At 62.0% G+C, this 17,908-nt stretch overlaps 7 protein-coding genes across 7 annotated transcripts; all 7 read right to left on the bottom strand.

Moving 5' to 3' along the window:
• Positions 1–761: 761 nt before the first annotated feature.
• Positions 762–3,167, bottom strand: LINJ_14_1370 (conserved hypothetical protein; the record flags this gene model as incomplete). The annotated part of the gene is made up of 1 exon (XM_001464279.2): positions 762–3,167. The coding sequence occupies one exon, from the start codon at positions 3,165–3,167 to the stop codon at positions 762–764; it is 2,406 nt and encodes an 801-aa protein (XP_001464316.1).
• Positions 3,168–4,088: 921 nt separating this feature from the next.
• Positions 4,089–5,825, bottom strand: LINJ_14_1360 (conserved hypothetical protein; the record flags this gene model as incomplete). The annotated part of the gene is made up of 1 exon (XM_001464278.1): positions 4,089–5,825. One exon carries the CDS (start codon positions 5,823–5,825, stop codon positions 4,089–4,091), a length of 1,737 nt encoding a protein of 578 aa, XP_001464315.1.
• A 763-nt stretch (positions 5,826–6,588) lies between these two features.
• LINJ_14_1350 (putative ubiquitin/ribosomal protein S27a) lies at positions 6,589–7,047 on the bottom strand (the record flags this gene model as incomplete). Its single annotated transcript, XM_001464277.1, has 1 exon — positions 6,589–7,047. One exon carries the CDS (start codon positions 7,045–7,047, stop codon positions 6,589–6,591), a length of 459 nt encoding a protein of 152 aa, XP_001464314.1.
• Positions 7,048–8,331: 1,284 nt separating this feature from the next.
• On the bottom strand, positions 8,332–8,790 carry LINJ_14_1340 (hypothetical protein, unknown function; the record flags this gene model as incomplete). Its single annotated transcript, XM_001464276.1, has 1 exon — positions 8,332–8,790. One exon carries the CDS (start codon positions 8,788–8,790, stop codon positions 8,332–8,334), a length of 459 nt encoding a protein of 152 aa, XP_001464313.1.
• A 2,057-nt stretch (positions 8,791–10,847) lies between these two features.
• On the bottom strand, positions 10,848–11,465 carry LINJ_14_1330 (hypothetical protein, unknown function; the record flags this gene model as incomplete). The annotated part of the gene is made up of 1 exon (XM_001464275.1): positions 10,848–11,465. The coding sequence occupies one exon, from the start codon at positions 11,463–11,465 to the stop codon at positions 10,848–10,850; it is 618 nt and encodes a 205-aa protein (XP_001464312.1).
• An 876-nt stretch (positions 11,466–12,341) lies between these two features.
• LINJ_14_1320 (conserved hypothetical protein) lies at positions 12,342–13,250 on the bottom strand (the record flags this gene model as incomplete). Its single annotated transcript, XM_001464274.1, has 1 exon — positions 12,342–13,250. The coding sequence occupies one exon, from the start codon at positions 13,248–13,250 to the stop codon at positions 12,342–12,344; it is 909 nt and encodes a 302-aa protein (XP_001464311.1).
• Positions 13,251–14,581: 1,331 nt separating this feature from the next.
• LINJ_14_1310 (hypothetical protein, unknown function) lies at positions 14,582–16,288 on the bottom strand (the record flags this gene model as incomplete). Its single annotated transcript, XM_001464273.1, has 1 exon — positions 14,582–16,288. One exon carries the CDS (start codon positions 16,286–16,288, stop codon positions 14,582–14,584), a length of 1,707 nt encoding a protein of 568 aa, XP_001464310.1.
• Positions 16,289–17,908: the final 1,620 nt, after the last annotated feature.

Here is a 17,908-nt window from a genome sequence, read left to right as displayed (position 1 = left end):
GGAGCGAGAGACTAAGTGGGGGAGGATGCCGGGCATACGCCTGAAGGGGGGAGGGAAGGTGAGGAGCCGCTCTGAGGGACGGAGAGGCGTGTCTGGCCACGCGGGCTCTCGCTGCAGACGCCGTCGGCGCTGTGCGTTGGGCCAGGGGAAGAGGACCGGGAACGGCCAAACACCGCGCCCCCGTTTTCAGGCGAGCAATGGTGGGCGCAGCGAGACGGTAAATCACAGCCTCCATTGTCCGCCACGCAAGCGCCTCGCTCAGCAAGGCGAGCAGAATCGCGTAGCCTCTGGAAGTTGCACCGCGTGGGATTTCGCTAGTGCTTGGCCATCGCGTGATGCAAGAGGCGAGCACGGAAAACAGAGAGTGAAAGTGGATCGAGAACCCGGTACTGCAGTGCGTGCGTGCGCATGTGCGCGTATCTGTACGGTCAAGATTCAAGGCACGGCAGGCACACGTACCTTCGCTAGAGAGTACGCACACGCACACACGCACGCAAGCAGGCACCAATGACGTCCAGAACAGCACGCACGAGAGGCGAAGGGATTTGTAAAACAACGAGGAGTTAGGGAGGCGTGTATAGCAGATAGCAGCAGGGTGAAAACTTAATAAGGAGGGAGAGCACGTGGCAGCGGTGACAGAGACCCACTACACTATCGAGCGTGCGGATGGGAACAGCACTGGCCTACAGAAACCGCCCCACAGCCCGCACGCACGCCACCACTTCACGGCACGTGTGGGCTGTGGGACGAAGAGAAGGGGTTCATAAGAACATGTCAGCGAAGAGGTCCTCACCGAGGTCCGCGGCAGCTGCCGCCAGAAGGGGCGCACGGCGCCGTGGCAGCCGCACCGCCTTCGACTTGTGGGGCAGCCGCGTCCCGCCGCGCACGCCCGGTAGCGCCGCGAAGTTCCCCGTGAAATGGGACGGAAAAGAAGAAGAGTGGGCAGATGTGCGGTCGCCACTGCCGCCGATGGCGGTGCTGCGCGGTGTGCAGGCGGCCAGCGCAGAAGCCAAAGCGCTGCCGGAAACGCGATGGGCGGTTGCCAAGGCAGCCTCGCCACATCCCTGTCGGCGAACAGGCCTGGGAAGAGGGTGCGCGGCGGCCGTAGGTGGACCAGCAGCTGCGTGTCTGCCGGGCGGGCATCGCGGGGAGGGCGATGGAGAGTACAGTCGGACGTCGGAGATGTCGCTCCCGGTGTCGGCCTCGGCGGCAGCACTCTTTCGGTTCCTCACCAAGGAGAAGCTCGAGTCCGAGGACTCTTCCCCTACTGCGGAAGTGAAAGGCGAAATGGCCGATGCGTGCGCCGCTGCCGTTGTTGGAGTGTGCTGCACATCACCAGCGGCAGCTGTGACTCTTGCATCAGCCTTTCGCTTCTTATCAGGCACCGGGTTCAGAGACTCTGGAACCGCTGGCGGCGCTCGTATCGGTTTCTTCGCCACTGCAGCAGGCTTCACGGAAGTAAGCCGATACGACAGGCGCAGGGTAGACGAGGCCGTGGATGGGGGCAGTGGTGTTGCGTGCATGTTAGCCATCACGTGTGCAGCACCGCTTCTGTGTTGCTGTGACGTCAACTCTGCCGCTGCAGCCTCCTCACACGCGGGCGTGGTCGTGAGGTAGCCGATGCTGCTGTGCTGTGACGATGCCAGATTCAACGCGTCCACCGCCTCCAGCGCAGACCGTTGTCGACGCGACGCGGCCGTTGCGGTGACGTGTGGCCTCCCCTCCGCACGCGCTCGCTTGCGTCGCGGAGGACGCGCACTTAGCACTCGCTCCACTGCCTCTCTCCCGCCCGCCACCGGCGCACGTCGCGCCCTTTTGGCGACTGGCGCGGCGGCCGCAGCGGCCGAGGCCTCAGCCCTTGCACGGCAGGCGTCGCGCACCAACTGCGCGTACAGCAGTCTCCACTCATCCCTCTCGAGATCCAGCGTGGCTTTGCGGTCGTGCGCTTCCTTTGATAACAGCGCATCTCGTGCGGCACGGTTCGCCGCCGCTGCTCGCGAGGCACGCAGCCGCTCCAGCCGCTCTTCATGCCATCTGCGCAGTTGCGCGAGCTCCAGCTCAGTCTTCGCCTTCTCCTCCGCCTGCTCAGCGCACTGCCGTGACAGCCGCAGCTGTTCCTGCTCGCAGAGAAGGAGGAGAAATGCCAAGGCGTACACTCGGCGCGCAAGAAGCTCAGTGTCCTGCTCAGCGACCTGCACCGAGCGCTGCAGCTCCTCTGCGTGTGAGTTGGCTGCTTCCTCGTCGGCCGCCGCAGCGGAGAGCTCTTCTGCAGCCCGCACCACTTGCATCTCGTGTAGCGTCGACGCCTCGGCGTGCGCTGTCTGCTGTGCCGTCAAAGAGCGTTTTGCCTCGGCCACCGCCGCTTCGTTCTCTTGCAGCGTCCTACGAATCGCCGACAGCCGCTCATCACACTTGTCGATCGCGGCTGAAAGCGCGGCAACCTCCTCCTCGGCTGCTCCGCAAGCGCCATCCAGAGCCTCAGCGTACACGCTCAGAAGACCCGCTTCAGCGTTTACACTGAGAAGCAGTCGCTCCGCCGCCTGCTGATCTGAAATCACGCGGTCCACACGCGCAGCTGTTGCGATTTCGGTGCGGCGGCCAGCCGCCTCACGCATCTCCGAGCACCGCGTCACGCGGTCGCGCAGCGCACTCGTCAGCCGTACATGCAAGGCGGCGTGCACGCTGAGCACCCGTGTCGAATGCGCCACAAAAACCAGCGCTCGCCTCCGCACGCACAGTAAACCCCAGAGCATCTGGAGTTCGTTCGAGAAGCGCCTGCCAGCGCAGTGCAGCTGCTTCTGAGCCTGCAGGGCCTGCACAAGAAGGGCGATGCGTGCTGGATGGCCCGAAAAGCTTCGTATGCCATCCTGCAGTTGCTCCACCGCAGCGCTCTCTCTCTTCTTCGACTCGGCGTTGCGGCACTGCAGCGCGGCAAGCTGAAGCGCGTGCTGAGCGAGTTGATCCGCCAGTTGGTGGTTTTCGCGGCGGAGGTCGACGACGTCCTTGCCGCGCCGCTTCACATCTGCAACTCGCTGCCGCAGTGCCAAGACGGCAGCACGGCGGCACCGCTCTCCGTCCAACAGCTGACGCTCCAACCGCTCGTAGTGCGACGACTGCACGGCCTTCTGATGGAGGAGGTCATCGGTGCATCGAATCAGCGAGGACATGACGACGGCCAAACCCTGCAAACGCGAAAGGAAAATTCAGAGGGCCTGGAGGGAGGAGGCGTCGGAGAGAGAGGCACAAATAAAGCGCAAACCAGGGCGGATCTGAGGGGGGTCGGCTTGTGTCTCTGTGGGTGTCTGCGTCCGCGCGTCTCTCCCGGTGCGTGCTTGCGTGAGGGAGGGGAGAGGGGGGCATTTGTTTGAGTGGTCGTCAGAGCATTAGGTGGTGGTGGTGGGGGAAGAGGGTGCGATAAGCGGCAGACGCGTGCGCCTAGGGACAGTAGGGTGCCGCATGCGCGCCGAAACGCTACTGGCAAGGTGAACGCCAAAACACTGGGGCTGTGCTCCCCCCCCGCCCGGAGCGTCGAGGAGGACGACCGGAAGCGGGAAGCCCAGTGCACAGGAACATGTGAGCACGCGTCATGAGTGAAAAATCAAATGCATTGAGTTTGTCCTCAACCCCGCTCGAGAGGAGTGCGGGAAAGAGAGGGCAAGTCGCAGCGGCGATCATCGGCGGGCCACAACCGCCAGACATGACGATGTGTGCCTCTCTCAGACACCGCCACTCCGGACGGCTCACAGCGAGATGAGGGCAACGAAAACGGCGAGGAGGGCCACGAGCGCGAACATGAAGACAAGAAGAAGGAAGCGGCGCCGTGCAAGCGTGAGTGCGCCACAGGTTGTGTACATCAAACATGAGGAAGCATAACGAAACAAAACGCCGAGGAGCTCGTCAAAGAAAATGGCAGAGGGCGGAGGAAGAGTCGGAGAGCGATATGGAGGCGGTGAAGGCTGCGGGGCATCCGCCTTCGGGCGCACACAACGCTTTCCCCGCAGCAGCAAGGCCATTCGGTGGTGTGGCACGATCATGCCACGATACGTCAAACCGCCGATCATGCAGGCCGCCTCATCAGGGCGGCGGCATCACCGCGTGCAAGCACCGAGAAGGTGACGGAACTGGTCGTCAAGGCTGGCCTTGAGGGAAGCCGCGCTCGTGTAGACGCGACACAACCACATACCTGTCACGTCTGTCACGGAAGGCGGCAGTGGAGGCGCGGCGTCGCTCCTGCTTAGAAGGCCGCCGCGCCCGCTGTTGCCCCACCACGCGTCCCATAATACCTTCGTCTGCGCAGCTGGTAGGAGTATCAGGGCTGGCAACAGCTCAGCCTCGACTTCACCAGGTTCTGACTTGCAGTGGCGCTTCGATGTCGTGTCTGGCAGCACAACACTCACAAGACCGCCGCAGCTGTCACCTGTCCCCACGTTTCCGCGACGTCGCCGGGAGCCACCACCAGCGCTGCCGCGCGCACGAGCAAGCTTCAGCGCCTCCTCTGCAAAGGTCGCCTTCACGTACGCCTTCACCACGCGCCAGAGATCCAGGTATTCTGCCAGGGTGGGACACGTGGAAGGGTGTCGTCCAGCGGTGAAGTCGGTGAGTCGGGGTGGCGCGGCGGCAGCCGGATAGGACGTGCCGCCAGGCAGCGGCGGTACCCGCGAGCAGGTGGCCTCGCGCGCCGCTGCCGCCCCAGTAGCAGCGCTCTTTGCGGCTTGCTGCAGCACTGCAGGACGCAGAAACGATGTTGAGGAGTGCATCTCGAAAAGTCGAGCACTGCGGTACGCGGCCATGGCGGCCGTAAAGCACTGCCCTGCCTCTTCAATGGAATGCTCTTCAAGGGACTTGTCGCACTCCTGCGAGGTCTTCGGTATTTGCGCCGGCAGAGGCGGCCCCTTCGTTGGTGAATACACAGAGCAACAGGCGGTGGTAGACGGCTCGTCGCCATCATTCGACGGTGCGGCGCACGGGAAGTGCGTGCTGAGAGTGTGGAGTGACGGCGTAAAGATCAGATCGAGCGAGGAGTGCTGAAACGCCTGTGCTACCTTGCGCACCGGAACGCCGGCCATGCAGAACAGCAACACCGCATTCGACCGCAGCAAGGGCGTCGCAGCACCTGACGACGGCAGCGATGGCGACGACGCGGTCGCTGCGACCTTGTTTTGAGAGGGCCCCGCGCTCGTGGCAGTCTCCATCGACGCGGAGGTAAAGAGATCTCGCGCCACCTCCTGTAGTTGCGCTGGAGGGCAGGTCAGCACCACCACGTCGCTGCGCTCCACTGCCTGTCGACCGTGATGACGGGCAAGGCAATGCACCCCCAGATCCGCGTAGCGCGCCAGTCGCTCTGGTTGCCGTGTGATGACGGTGATGTGCGATGGATGCACGAGCGGGTCTCGAGTAGTCGTGCCGCAAAAGATCCCAGCGCCACGGCCGCCGCCAGCACAGCCATGGCCACATATCAGCCGCAGCATCAGTTCACAGCACGTACCCCCGCCGATGATGGTGAGGTGCATGTCGAGGCTGTCGGATGGCGCAAGGGGTGGGATAGGAGAAGGGAAAGCAAACGGCACAGGCGGCGCCGGTGTCGACAAGGTCTCTGCAGCTGTCTTCTGTCGCTGCGCCTGCGCACGTGCCAGATGGGCGAACGCCGCGTCGTCCTCGTGCAGGAGGGCCTTGGCAACGGAGACAACGTACAGGAGGCAGTAGCTGTGCTCTGCTAGTGTGCGGTAGACAAGAGGAACCGTCTCGGCTGTGTCCTGCAACGACGCGTCCGTACAGCCACTTTCACTGAGCACCGTGTTGAGCAGCAGTGCGCAGTCTGTGTACATGGGTGACGCGGTGCAGAACGCACAGTGGCCAGAAAAGAAATGGGTGCAGGCGGGCAGCGCAGGCACGCCCCGAGTGCAAGGCGGGAGCCCTTTTTTTCTATGGAGTATGGAAGCAAGGGGCAAAAAGACTGCAAGAAGGGAGGAGAAGACGCGCAGAGCGCAAACTGCAGCGAGCGACGCAACATACGATGGAAACAAAATAAAAGGTGTTGTGCGTGAGCCACCGCGCACCGCCGCACACGCACGCCTCGGGGGTGGGGGGTGGGGGGGGGGGGATGAAAATCCACCACAAGGAGGAAGTGCATCGGCGCAGAGAGAGAAGCAGCCGCACGCACGCCCACTCACGCACACGCCGTTACAGCTATCATGGCGCACATCGCAGCCTCCCAGACCGCCGTCCCATCCTGCGCGCCAACTGGGAAGCAGCACACGGCGTACCCATCGCTCTTGGGCAGCGGGGGCTGAGATGCAACGTCGGTCAATACCTTTTCATGTTCGCCTTTTCGTTTTCGAAATGAAAAAAAAAACGAAAAGAAACGGGGGAAATGAGCTAACGCAGACACATAGACGCAGACAGGGGTGAATGGGACAGACCGCAACACACCAGCACCAACGAGGCGACACACACACACACGGGTGCAGCACGCTGCTCACGCAGGCGTGCGTCCTTTCATCTGATTGTGGTATGCGGCCGTCCTCCGTCTTGCCGCGTTGCCTTCTGTTTTCCTTGTCTTCGTCCTTCTCTTGTCGTTGCTCGCACGCTCTACTTGCTCTCCGCCTTGTAGGTCAAGTGGCACTTGCCGCAGTACTGACGGTCCTTGTGCTGGGCCATGTACACGCCGGCACCGCACTGGGGGTGCGGGCAGTCCTGGCGCGTGCGCTCCACCTTGTAGGAGCCGTCGTCGTTCTCTGTCACCTTGAAGTACTTGAGCGCGCGCATCTTCTCCAGCTTGTGGCGGTGCGTCGGCTTCTTCGGCTTCGTGAAGATGCGCTTCTTCTTCTTCTTGCCCTTACCACCCTCCACCGGGATGACAACGTCGACGGTGGACTCCTTGGACAGACCGTAAGCGGCGAGCGTCTCCTCCTCGGCGAGGCACATGCCCGCGAAGAAGAGGTTGCCCTGCGTCACGTTGGCCTGTGCCTTGAGGGAGGCGACGGTGTCCTCGGCGGACACGCGCACAGCCACCGAGCGGCCGGCGGCGTTCTTGATGAAGATTTGCATGACCGTAAAAAGACTTGTGGGAGGAGAGCCGGAGAGGGGAGAGTTGGCAGTGTTTCGTTGCGAGACGCGAGAGAGGGGGTCGATGACCGGGCAAAGGCGTGGCGAGGACATCAGCCCGCCCGGCGGCAATGGTGAATTCGCGGAGTGCGCACAAGAAGCGGAGAAGGAGAGGGAGGGGAGGAAGGCAGTGGAGAACGGAGAACGCATGTGCGTGGGAGTCAAGTGCTGCGTTCGATCGCAAGTAAACATCAAGCAGCCGCGACGAAGGGCAGCCCTACACAGCAGCGACTCAACTGAGGAAGAGCCCCCACCGCTACCCTCCAGAGTGGGGAGGGGCGGCCACGGCACACAAATACAACACACACAACCACACAGGCGCACACCCGATCGGCTGGGCAGAGGGCGTTGCAGATAGTGCGGCAGGGAGAGGCAGGCGAGATGCTTGCGAACAGACAATTGGGGTCTCAAGGGACGAGAAGAAGCGGTGCGCGGAGGGGCGCGGGAGAGCACAGACGCGCCGCAGCCAAGAAGACGTTGACCTCTCCCCCGCTTCCTCTGCAATCTCTGCACATTCCCCCCTCCCTTCTCCTTGCGCGCGCCCGCACGTCGTCGCAAGTCTCGGCGGTCGCAGCAGTGCAGCACGCACAGCTCCCTGCATGCTCGGTTTTGGCTTTGTTGTTCGAAAAGCATCTACAACGTGTGTATTCCCTCACCGCACCTTCTTTTGCAGCTTGAATTTCTGCGCAGGTGTGGCGTGTACTGAGCTGCGCTTCTCCCAGATATCAAAACGGTGGAAGCACATACAACGCAGGCACACACAGGCAAGCCAGCACAGCCCTCGTCCATTGCCCCGTAAGAAAATACAGAGAGAGGGCAAACATACAACAAAACATCTTATTCCTCTCTCTCTAACGATGATGCGCCACAGCGGTGCAGCACGAGCGCAGAAGACGCCGTTGCCTACCGTCAGGAGACCCCCCCCCTCACCCCCACCATCACCACCACCGCCACCTTCCCGAGAAAAACATGGCTCGAGCGAGAGGAAAGGAGGGAGGTGAGACGAAAAAAGAACAATGGGAGGCACGAGTCAAGAAATGCACGCAGGTGCGCACGGACGCGCGCACCGGCAGTGCCGGGGACTCCGAAAAGGCGAAAAGAAAACATCTGCCGCTGGCCGTGCTCCGTGTGTGAGCACCCGTGCAAGCCTTGAGCAATGCAAGAGAGAGAGAGCCCGTCGGGAGGCGTGTTCGCTGTGAAACGCAGCTCCGTTCCCTTGCACCCAGCTCACTGCCAGAGCTGCATCCACACGGATGAGGCGCCAACACTAAAAGGTCTCGTTACATTGGCGATATTGGCACTGGAGCACGAGCTAGCGAGCTGGACGACGTAGTAGGAGACCGGCAAGAAGTTCGTGATGCCGTTGCTTGAGACTGAGCCGGCCACGATGATAATCAGGTCCTCTCGCAGTGAAAACGTAAGCAAGCTCCCGCGCTTCAAATCACCGCAGTTGCCGTCGTAGGTGCAGGCGATGCCAATAAGGCTGTAGGACACACCAGGGGTGAACGCAGTTCGCGTCACCGTGATCATGGAGGCCAAGACGCTCAACGTGTACGGCTCTGTCAGAGACGCGTAGGCCACGCTATAATGCGACGACAAGTCCTCGATGCACTCCCACTGGTACGAGGCAGGCGGTGCCGTCATGTCGCGGTAGAGCATGCCGAAGCCTTTGCCGGCGGACTCCATAATAGCTTGGTATTCTTGCCCAAAGTCGCCCAGAGAGGCGGCCGCGTAGGCGGTTAGAAAACAGCACGGCCCCACGAGCAGCACAGCCAAAACAGCCGCCGCCGCCGCGGCAGACACCACGAGACGGGACGCGCGAGTGGAGGAGGGCATCGCAACCGAACTAGAGAAGCCCTCTCGCTAGAAAGACCAGATATGAAGCTGAGGGGATGGAGTGTGCCGGAGGCGAATACCGGCGCGCGCACACACAGATACAGCAGCCGTGAATGGAGGTGGGCACGATGCTCTAAGTGTGAACCAAGTGAAACCGACAGCAACAGCGAAACAGAGATGGGCGTGCGATGCGGATGTGGTGAGCTGGCCAGGGCGAGCGTACGCCTCCTCTTTACCCACACGCGCGTAAGCAGAGAGAGAGGGAAGGAGCGTGCGACGTGATGGTATACAACTCCTGTGTGCTACAGCGCCGTGAAAGTTCGGCCAGGTGAACGAGAAAACGAAAAAGCGCTGATGTGTGAGGGGCGGAAAATCGGTCGAAGGCCCCGCGGATCGCGCGCTGTAAGTCTGCGGCGTGCGAGAGAGTGTGGGGGGGGAGGGGGGAGGTTAGAAGACAGTGACGAGCTGCATTGCATTTGAAAAGGGAAGCGCATATATGTGTGTGCGTGCGTGGTGCGTGGGTCGGGGGGGGAGAGATCGGGGTTTGACGGATGTGTTATTGAACGAACGTACGTCAACGGCGTCCGTTCCACGCCGCATCGCACGCCCCCCACCCCACCCCCGCATAGAGAGAGAGAGACGCCAACAGGTGCGGCCAAGCGAGAGAAGGAAGGCGCGAGGGGGAGGGAGACAGTTTATCAGCACGCGAAGACACGAACACGCAAAGGACATGTTCACCTGCAGACGCAGGAAGAGGGAGCAGAGGGCGTACGTCATGTCTCGAAGATGCTCATCCCCGTCCTCTTTCCCTCCAAAGCACTTTGGATGGCATGTGAGCCAACACTTGCGGGATGTGCAGCAGCTGCTGCTCCTCTCCCTCGCTCCGTACTACACCACAGGCTCCGTGACGTTGCACTCACAGCAGCAAACATCCATGCGGACAAGGGATACGAAGTGCGGACCGCGGAATACGTCCACGTACTCACACGTGTGTTAGCCTGTGTGCGCTTGCGGGTGTGCACGGCGCCTCATGCGCCGCGGCTTCCACAGCCGATTCAGCGGCCCTCCTCCTCTGCTTCATAGCGCGCACGCGAGGGGGTGGGGGAGAGGGTTCCGCCGTTCACGCACTCGTTTTTTTTTCGGTCGTTTCCCGAATTCAGGGAATGCCTTTTCGTCCCCCTTGTATAGGAGGGGGTGGGGGCAACAACCACTGTGTTCTGAGGAGACTTGAAAGTGAGCGATCAGAGGTAAGAAGACGCAGAGAGAGAAGAGGGCCAAACCACCATCGCCACCCCCTCCCTCCGCTCCCCCACACAGCAAAACAAGAGCGCCCAAAAGGAAAATACAGCCAGCGGAGGGGCGAGGGCACCACAAGGAGATGAAGAGAGGGAAAAGGGGCAAAGGGCGCCGTCATCCATGTCGCAACGCACAACCGCAGCCGCGACCGTGAACGGGAAGACACGCCCCCGAATGCGCACGCGCACACAGCGAAAGGGAGAGAAAACGAAGAGCTCATACAGCACGAGAAAAGAGGAGCACGCAACGGCGCACTCTGCGTGGAAAGAAAAAAAAACAAGAATGAGGGAGGGGAGGGGGAGAAGTAACGATGTGGTCTACGGTCGCACAAGCGCAACCAAATTACCGACAAGCATTCAGGCATGACGGCCGTCACTTCGACGGCCTCGGGAGGCGATAGGGCGATAAAGGGGGTTTCGAGAAGCCGAGGCACAGACGTCACTGAACAACCCCTGCGAGCGCCCACTCCCACCCGCGCCGCCACGCCCCCCCCCCCTTGTGCACCTCTTGACCGTCAGGGTGCATTTCTAGGCCGAAAGTGAAAGCTAAGAGAGGCGAAGTGCCCGCGCACAAGCGCCCGTCGAAAAACGCCCGCCCATCCACGCGAGTCCCTACGCCAGCTCTGCAAAGGCGGCGCGGAAAGTGTTGCGATAGAGGTCAGCAACGTTCATGTGCATGTAGGCGCAGAGGTAGGAGTCGACCATCATCGAGCGCATCATGGGGAGAATGTTCTGCTTGCCGTCCCCGTTCTCGATGATGCCGGTGACGAAAACGACGGTGTTCGTGAGGTAAGGCACGAGGATGTTCTTGCCGCTCTGAATATCCGTCGTCAGCGTCCCGTTTGGCCAGGCTGAGGCGCCGATGAGTTTGATCGAGGGACCAAAGACAAACGTGTCCTTGTAGATGAGGAAGCCATATTCCGTGGCAAGCACGCCGTATGGCGTGGAGAGCGACTCCATCGTGAGGCTCAAGCCGGCAGCCCGGCTGGTGATGGCCTTCGTGCAGTACTGCTGCTGCACAGTCGGAGAAACGCTGAGGGAGCTGTAAAAGTCCGTCATGCCTATGTCGATTCTAGACAACTCATTCTTAATCGCGTTCTTCAAGTCCGTCACCGTGGCCGCCTGTGCCGGTACGCCGCATACGCCCAGCAGCACGAGCGCCACAGACACGACCACGCCGAGCGCTAGGGGCGCTGGACGACGGGAGCTATTTCTCTCACAAGACGTCATTTGCTTATCATGCCACTTCCTTTGCTGCAGGCGTCAAGGCCTGGAAAGGGGGAGGGCGTAGGGGGCGGGGTGCACACAGCTGCGTGTCAAGACAGCAACGCAGCAGAGGAAGGCCTGGGCGGGATTGAGGTGTGCAAAAGGGCGGCCCGCGTGGAGTGTCTGTCGTCGCGCGTTGTCCTTCTCTAGAGTATACGTTTACGATGTCTGGGTGAGGGGTCGGCGGTGCTGCGTCCCCGGTAAGCTGCGGCCGGAGGTGATAGGCGAGACCCCAAGTGATGTGGCGGGACGGAGATCACGTGGGGAAGCGAGTGGAGAAAGATGATGTGCCGGGGGCAGCGAAAACAAATGGGCAGAGAGAGAGAGAGAGACAGCGACAGACGCCGTGGAGAATCTGAGTCCCTGGCACCGTGATGAGGGTCTAAACATCCGCGCCCGAGAAGCAGAAGAACAAAGTGCCCGTGCTCAGGAAGAAGGTGGGGTGGGCTGCGCGAGGAAGGGGCAGCGCCCTCCCACCCCCCCTGCCCTCCTCTGTTGTTGTGCGGTCTGACACAACCCTGTCTAGAGGTGTGGGGAACTCATCTAAGGTGTTGGTGTAGTCTTTAAGGTCATCTCTGCCATGGGTGGGCGCGCACAGGGGAGGAAGATGGGGGGAGCAACGTGGAGCGCACGGAACGCATCGCCGCGCTGCCCTCCGGGCCGCCTCACCGTCCAGCACATGCACACACAAACAAAGGTGCCCGCACACTCGCTGCGCACATCTGTCGCTTAGAGAGAGCCGACCCCGTGGGGCGATCGCCCCACTGGTGCCACCACCGCCAACTGCTGAGGGAGCGGCCGCAGCGGGCACCTGTGTCGGCACTCTAGTCGCCTCGTGGGTCAGGGTGTCGGCGACGCAACGGGGGCCGGTGCGGTGCTATCGAGCACCTCGGGCCCAGAAGGCGCAGGGGCCGCCGTTTGCTCTGCACTCGTGGGAGAGGAGGTGGAAAGCGCGTCACTGACGCCCTGCACGGCTGCCGCCGCCGCCCGCATCTCTGCCTCCTTGAGTGCCCGCACGCACTCAGAGGCCGCGGTGGTGATGATCCCCTTCTTGTGGCGCAGACCGCCGGCAGCCAGCTTGAAGTGCTCCTCTAGGCTGGTGCGGAGCGCCTTGACCCCGAGAACTGCGCGGTCTTCAGGGGTCATGGCGAGAACGCGGCGGTAGACCTCGACGAGCACCGCGTCATCCGACGGGCCGGCGGAGGCAGCAGACGCAGAGGAGGCCGCAGGCGCCGCCGCTGCGGACGAAAGTGCTGGCGGCTCTGGACGCGACTTCTTTACCTCTGACTCGTCATCCGGACCGGCAGGCGCTGGCCGCTTCACCGGTGATACCTTCTTGGACTTGGCTGCCGCCGGGCTGCTGACCTTGAACCTGCCATCGTCGCGCGGGGCCATCAAGAACTTCGTGACCCCGGCTGCCACCTCGGCATGCGAGAGCGAGATGTGCACGTTGATACCGAGGGCCTTGATAACATCGCGAAGACGGTCCTTCGTCAGCTTCGCAATCTTCTCCGCTACCTCCGCCTCCATCGAGGCCGGGAATCCCTTGAAGCTGGCGAGGGCAGCGCGGCGCTTGCCATTGTTGCCGGCACGGCCGTAGGCGATGCGGTGAAGTGGCTCCAATGCCGCCTCCAGCGCCTTGCCAGCAGCTCCGCGAGTGGGCACGGTAGTGAAGCAGGGCAAGGAGCCCAATGTTACACCGGTGCCTTCGTTGAAGTCGAACCGGGACTCTGCTTCTTCCTGCGACATTATCTCGTCACGGCGTGCTCTAAGGTACAGCGACAGAGAGGCGAAAGGAGGAACAGGCGGAGTCGGTCGAGAAACGGACAGACACCACACCAGGTGGGGAGACTATTATCTATGAAGGCGTTGCGTAGCACGTGAGTAAGAAGATGCGCAGGAACAGACACGCGAAGCAGACAGAAAACCGATGCTAAGGGAGCCAGTGGCGTGGCGGCAACGCAGCTGTTCACTGTCGCGTTGCAAGGCTCTTGTGCTCTCTTATTATTTTCTTTTCTTCGGTCTAGGATGTACACGAGGGGAGTAAGGCGGCATGCCATGCGTGTTCCTGGTGCGTGCCGATACATGAGAGAAATGAGGGAGGTGGAAGTACGCTGCAGGTAACAAGCTCGCACGTTCGCGAGTGGGCCACCTCACACGGGCCCACACCGTTCGGGTGCGAGCAGACAGACACCCACACCCCACACAGGTAGGTGACGGGAGAGACGCGCGCACAACAGGGAGAAGCGGACAATATCGTACGCTCTTCGCCTGTTGCACGCCTGAGAGGCGCAGACGCCAAGCCACGGCAGACGTGCGAGGGGGGCAATAAAACGATGGACAAGAGGCACACAGCCAAGAACAGCACTTTAACACACACACACAGCACCTCAATACTTCCTCTGCCTCGCCAGCGTGGGTGAGAAGAGGCGAGGGGAGGAGAGGGTCAGTGTAGAGGATCGGCCTTGCCACCCGTAGCATACGTACAGCCGCATTCATCCGACATGACGAGTGTGTGCGATCGCGCCGTTTGCCCCGAGCCTTATTTCCTCGAGGTGGTGTGTAGGGGCTGCATGTGTACCTCTGGTGCGCACGCACGGGACTGCGCGGCCATCCATCCCTCCGGCTTTCCCGTCTCACATGATGGAGATGCGAGCGGCAACTCGATGGGGTGGGACCGATCCCAGCACGCCAGCTATGAAATGGAAGGGCCACCCGAGCGGGGAGTTCCAGTGACAGCGTGGCAGCAGAACAGCAGCAACAAGGGGGCAGGGCGCATCGCGGGGTGTATTCGATGCACGAGCATCAGCGCTGGCGCCCAATGCCGGTGCGCCTCCTCGGCTCTGGCCGCCGGGAGAAAAAACTGTACAACAACACGAGAAGGGCGCCAACGAACCCCCGTAAAGACAGCGAGAAGGAACAAGTCACGCGTGCGGGGGTACCGACGCCGGGGCAGGGCAGGGTGAGCAACTGCAAGTCACGGCGCTGCACACAATGCGTGGCAGACGGAAAAGACATCGCGAGGAAGAGCCCAGCTGATCATCACCGAAGGGCAGAGCTTCGGGGTACCACTGCGGGGTTCAAAGCCGCCGCAGCGTCATGAAGGCGCTGTCAGCACGCACCAAATCACCAAGCTCGCGCTCCAGTGCGTCGAGTGCGTATGTGAGGGTGCTCTGTGATGCCTCTGCCGGCGCAGCAGCGGTAACGGCAGTCTGAGTGCTTGAGGGGCAACAACTGTCGGCATCTTTCACCTCCACGCCTTCACATTCCTCTTCGCAACTGCTGCCCCAGCCGTCGTATGCGCTCGTCGGCGCTACTGTTCCTGGCGTAACGGATGCCGCTTCCGCGGTCGGCGCGATGCGGTCTTGCATCAACGCCGGGTCGTCCAGCACGCGCTCCGCCAGCGGGAGCAGCGCATCGTGCACCGCGTGGCGCAGGAAACTAGCCGTGGCCGCAGTGAGCTGAATATGAGAAGAGGGTGACCTCGCTGAAGGAGATGCGCTGGTGGACGGTGCCGGGGATGGAAAGAGATGCTCTGTGACGTCGCGAACGGCCTGAACAGCCTCTGTGAGGTCCGCAGCGTGACTTGGCCAGTACTGCTGTGGCGACGCAGCAGAGAACACAAACCTCGCCAGGGCGGCGTGGAGGAAGTGGGCGACAGTGGGTAGAACCGTCGAGCTGAGGTAGGATGCCGCCTCAGCGTGGCCAATGTACCAGAGCGTTCTGTAGTCTTCTCTATCGGCAAGCGAGGCGTGCATTGTGGTACCACCAGCACTGCCACAAGCACCAGCCGCAGTAACAGCCGTGGCCGTGGTCATGCTATGAGACGTTCTCGTGCTCTCAGGAGTGTTCAGTGGAGTCGCGGCAGACGGTGCTGACGGTGGAGTAGTCAGCAAGCCATGCGTGTGGCCATGCTCAAAAACGAGGCTGCACCACCACCACAGACACTGTAAAGAGCGTGTTTGCATCTCTGTGCGCACCACGAAGTGATGAAGAGCGGCTGCCGCGGTGGGTGCCGCCGCGGCAGACGGATCAAAGCCGTGAGCACGTGCACCATCTAATAGGCTGCGGAGTGCGGCGGAGGTGACGTCCAGCCAGCCAGCCGCACGATCGTCGTCCGCCACGCGCAGCATTCTTCCGACCGAGGTGAGAAGACTATAGCCACAGCGCCACCCAATGTAGACGATCGCGGGAAGGCGCAGCGCCGATTGGGCAGGAAAAAGAGACGAGATGTCGTTCGGGGCAGCACCTTGCACGATGACCGCATCGTCTTCCGCTGCACCAGATGCGCCATGTGTGCGATCAGGGAACACCACAGAGGAAAGGGCGATCTTCGTGACGGAGTCGAAGATCCGCTCGATGAGTTGGCGCACAAAAGCTGCGTAAAAGCGGACAGACGATGCCGGTACGGCCGAAGCCCCACTGGTCAGCACGGTTGCGGCTGGTGAAGACCCCCTCATGCCATCAGCACCACCCTCATGAGTAGCTGCTGCAGCGTCACGAGGGCGGGCAACGTGTACATCCACCAGCTCCTGAACCTCCGTCATCGTGGAACGCACATCTGCCAACTCTGCATCGCCCCATCCTCCCCAGGAGAGCGCCGCAGCACCGCTGGCGTGATGGGTTAGCTTTTGAGAGCTCGCACTTGCCTGGACAGCCCACGTCGGGGCGCAGACCAGTATGCGGCGAGCTAAGGCCTGCAGGAGTTCATCGACACGCGCGCTAAGTTCCTTCTCGGCAATGTGTCGCTGCTCCGTGCGTGCCGCACGCTCAATACGCAAGCGCATCTTCAACCCTGCGCCAGCGCACACGCAGACAGCGACAGGTGCGAATAGGAAGAGAAGCCCACTGCGCTGGTGTGAAGAGGTGAACGAATGCAGAGACGAGTGGGCAACGGTGGAATGCGAGATTTGCCCATTCCTGCGTCCACGCGAAGTTGGTTGTGCGTGTCTGTGTGGCGGCCGTGTTGGTGAAGCGGATTCCTCGGGTGGGCGCCAGAATTTTATCACGTGCCTTTCGTCTCCTGTGTGAGGTCCTAAGCAGATGCGCGTGCACATGCACACATACAACGGTGTCCCAGGCACCACACACACCGGAGCGTGAGACAGACAGACAGAGCGGCGGGTGCGGGAGAGAGGGAGGGAGGGAGGGAGGGCGCGCAACACAAGGAAGAGATGGGCGGAGACACGGCACGCCAAAGATCGTGAGGGCGGTGAGGAAAGAAGACACACATCGCACATGATATCGCGCAACGGCAACGCAGAGTCGCCGCAGTGGGGATGTGTGTGTCGAGGCCACAAACCAGACGCACCAGCAGGTGACGAATACTGCGTGAAGGTTTTCTGCCACATTTCTTCGGTAAGAAGCACGAACGGGTGAACGTCGACGCCCCGACTGCGCGTGACGTGCGAGACTCGCCACATAACAGCACCGGGGCATTAGGACGACGGTGGGGGGTGGGGGGCTTGTGCGCAACGTGTCCCTTCTCGCGTTCACTCCATTACACACACACACGAACGAGTCTTCCACAAAGAATGCATGACTTGCCACCTTCGTTTCTTTTTTCACAAGCCTACTCGAGATGAGTGTCGTCGTATTCCATGCAAAACGTGGGGAGGCAAAATACCGGAGAAACGCGTGCGTGTGCGCACGCCTTCGTCATCGCCATCGTTGCTGCCATCAGTGCCACATACACGCCTCCCCACTATCGAAGTCACCTGCTTAGCTCAGCATGCCCATTCTCGGTCATGCAGCGCGCGCTCAGACTCTGCTCGGCCTCCCTCCCCCTCCCCCCGCACCGTCACAGGCCCCCATCGCGTGGTGCGAAGCAGCGAGGGGGGCACGTGCTCCAGCAGTGCGCCGACTCGGTCACCTGAGCACGGCCCCTGCGTCACCTTCTACACACCACACGCCTCGCACGTCTCCTCACAGCCGCTCCCCCCACCCCGCCACCCCATTGTGGCGATCGCCACGTGGTGCATCCTCGTCGGGGTGGCCCAGGCGCCCCACCACCAGTGGGCCGTGTGGGGGGCCCGGTGAGATGCGTTCCCGTCACGCCGGCACTCTGCCCGCCACATGGATGGCACAAGCGTGCCCACCGTGACAGGCCGCTCCGACGCGGCGCCATCCAGGACCTCACCGCCGACATCGGCAGCGGTGAGTCGCTCTCACCGCACCCTACGCTGTAGGCGCCTCACCCTGCCACCACCAGAAGCGGCGGCTCGGCATTGGCAGGGGCAAAAAGGGCCGCGGGGGCTGCCTGGCCTGCTCTCGCACAGCGTGGGGAGTGGGCCCTGGATGCCACGCACCGAGGTGCGCCCCGTCCCCCCTTCCACACAAACATGCACACAGACACACTGCGCCATCAGGGGATCGAAGCCGGAGCAAGAGCGCGAGAATCACCAATT

This window comes from Leishmania infantum, chromosome 14 (assembly GCF_000002875.2).
Source record: "Leishmania infantum JPCM5 genome chromosome 14".
Classification (NCBI taxonomy): domain Eukaryota; phylum Euglenozoa; class Kinetoplastea; order Trypanosomatida; family Trypanosomatidae; genus Leishmania; species Leishmania infantum.
Note: the sequence above shows the minus strand (reverse complement) of the source record. Positions and strands in the feature narration are given on the sequence as shown.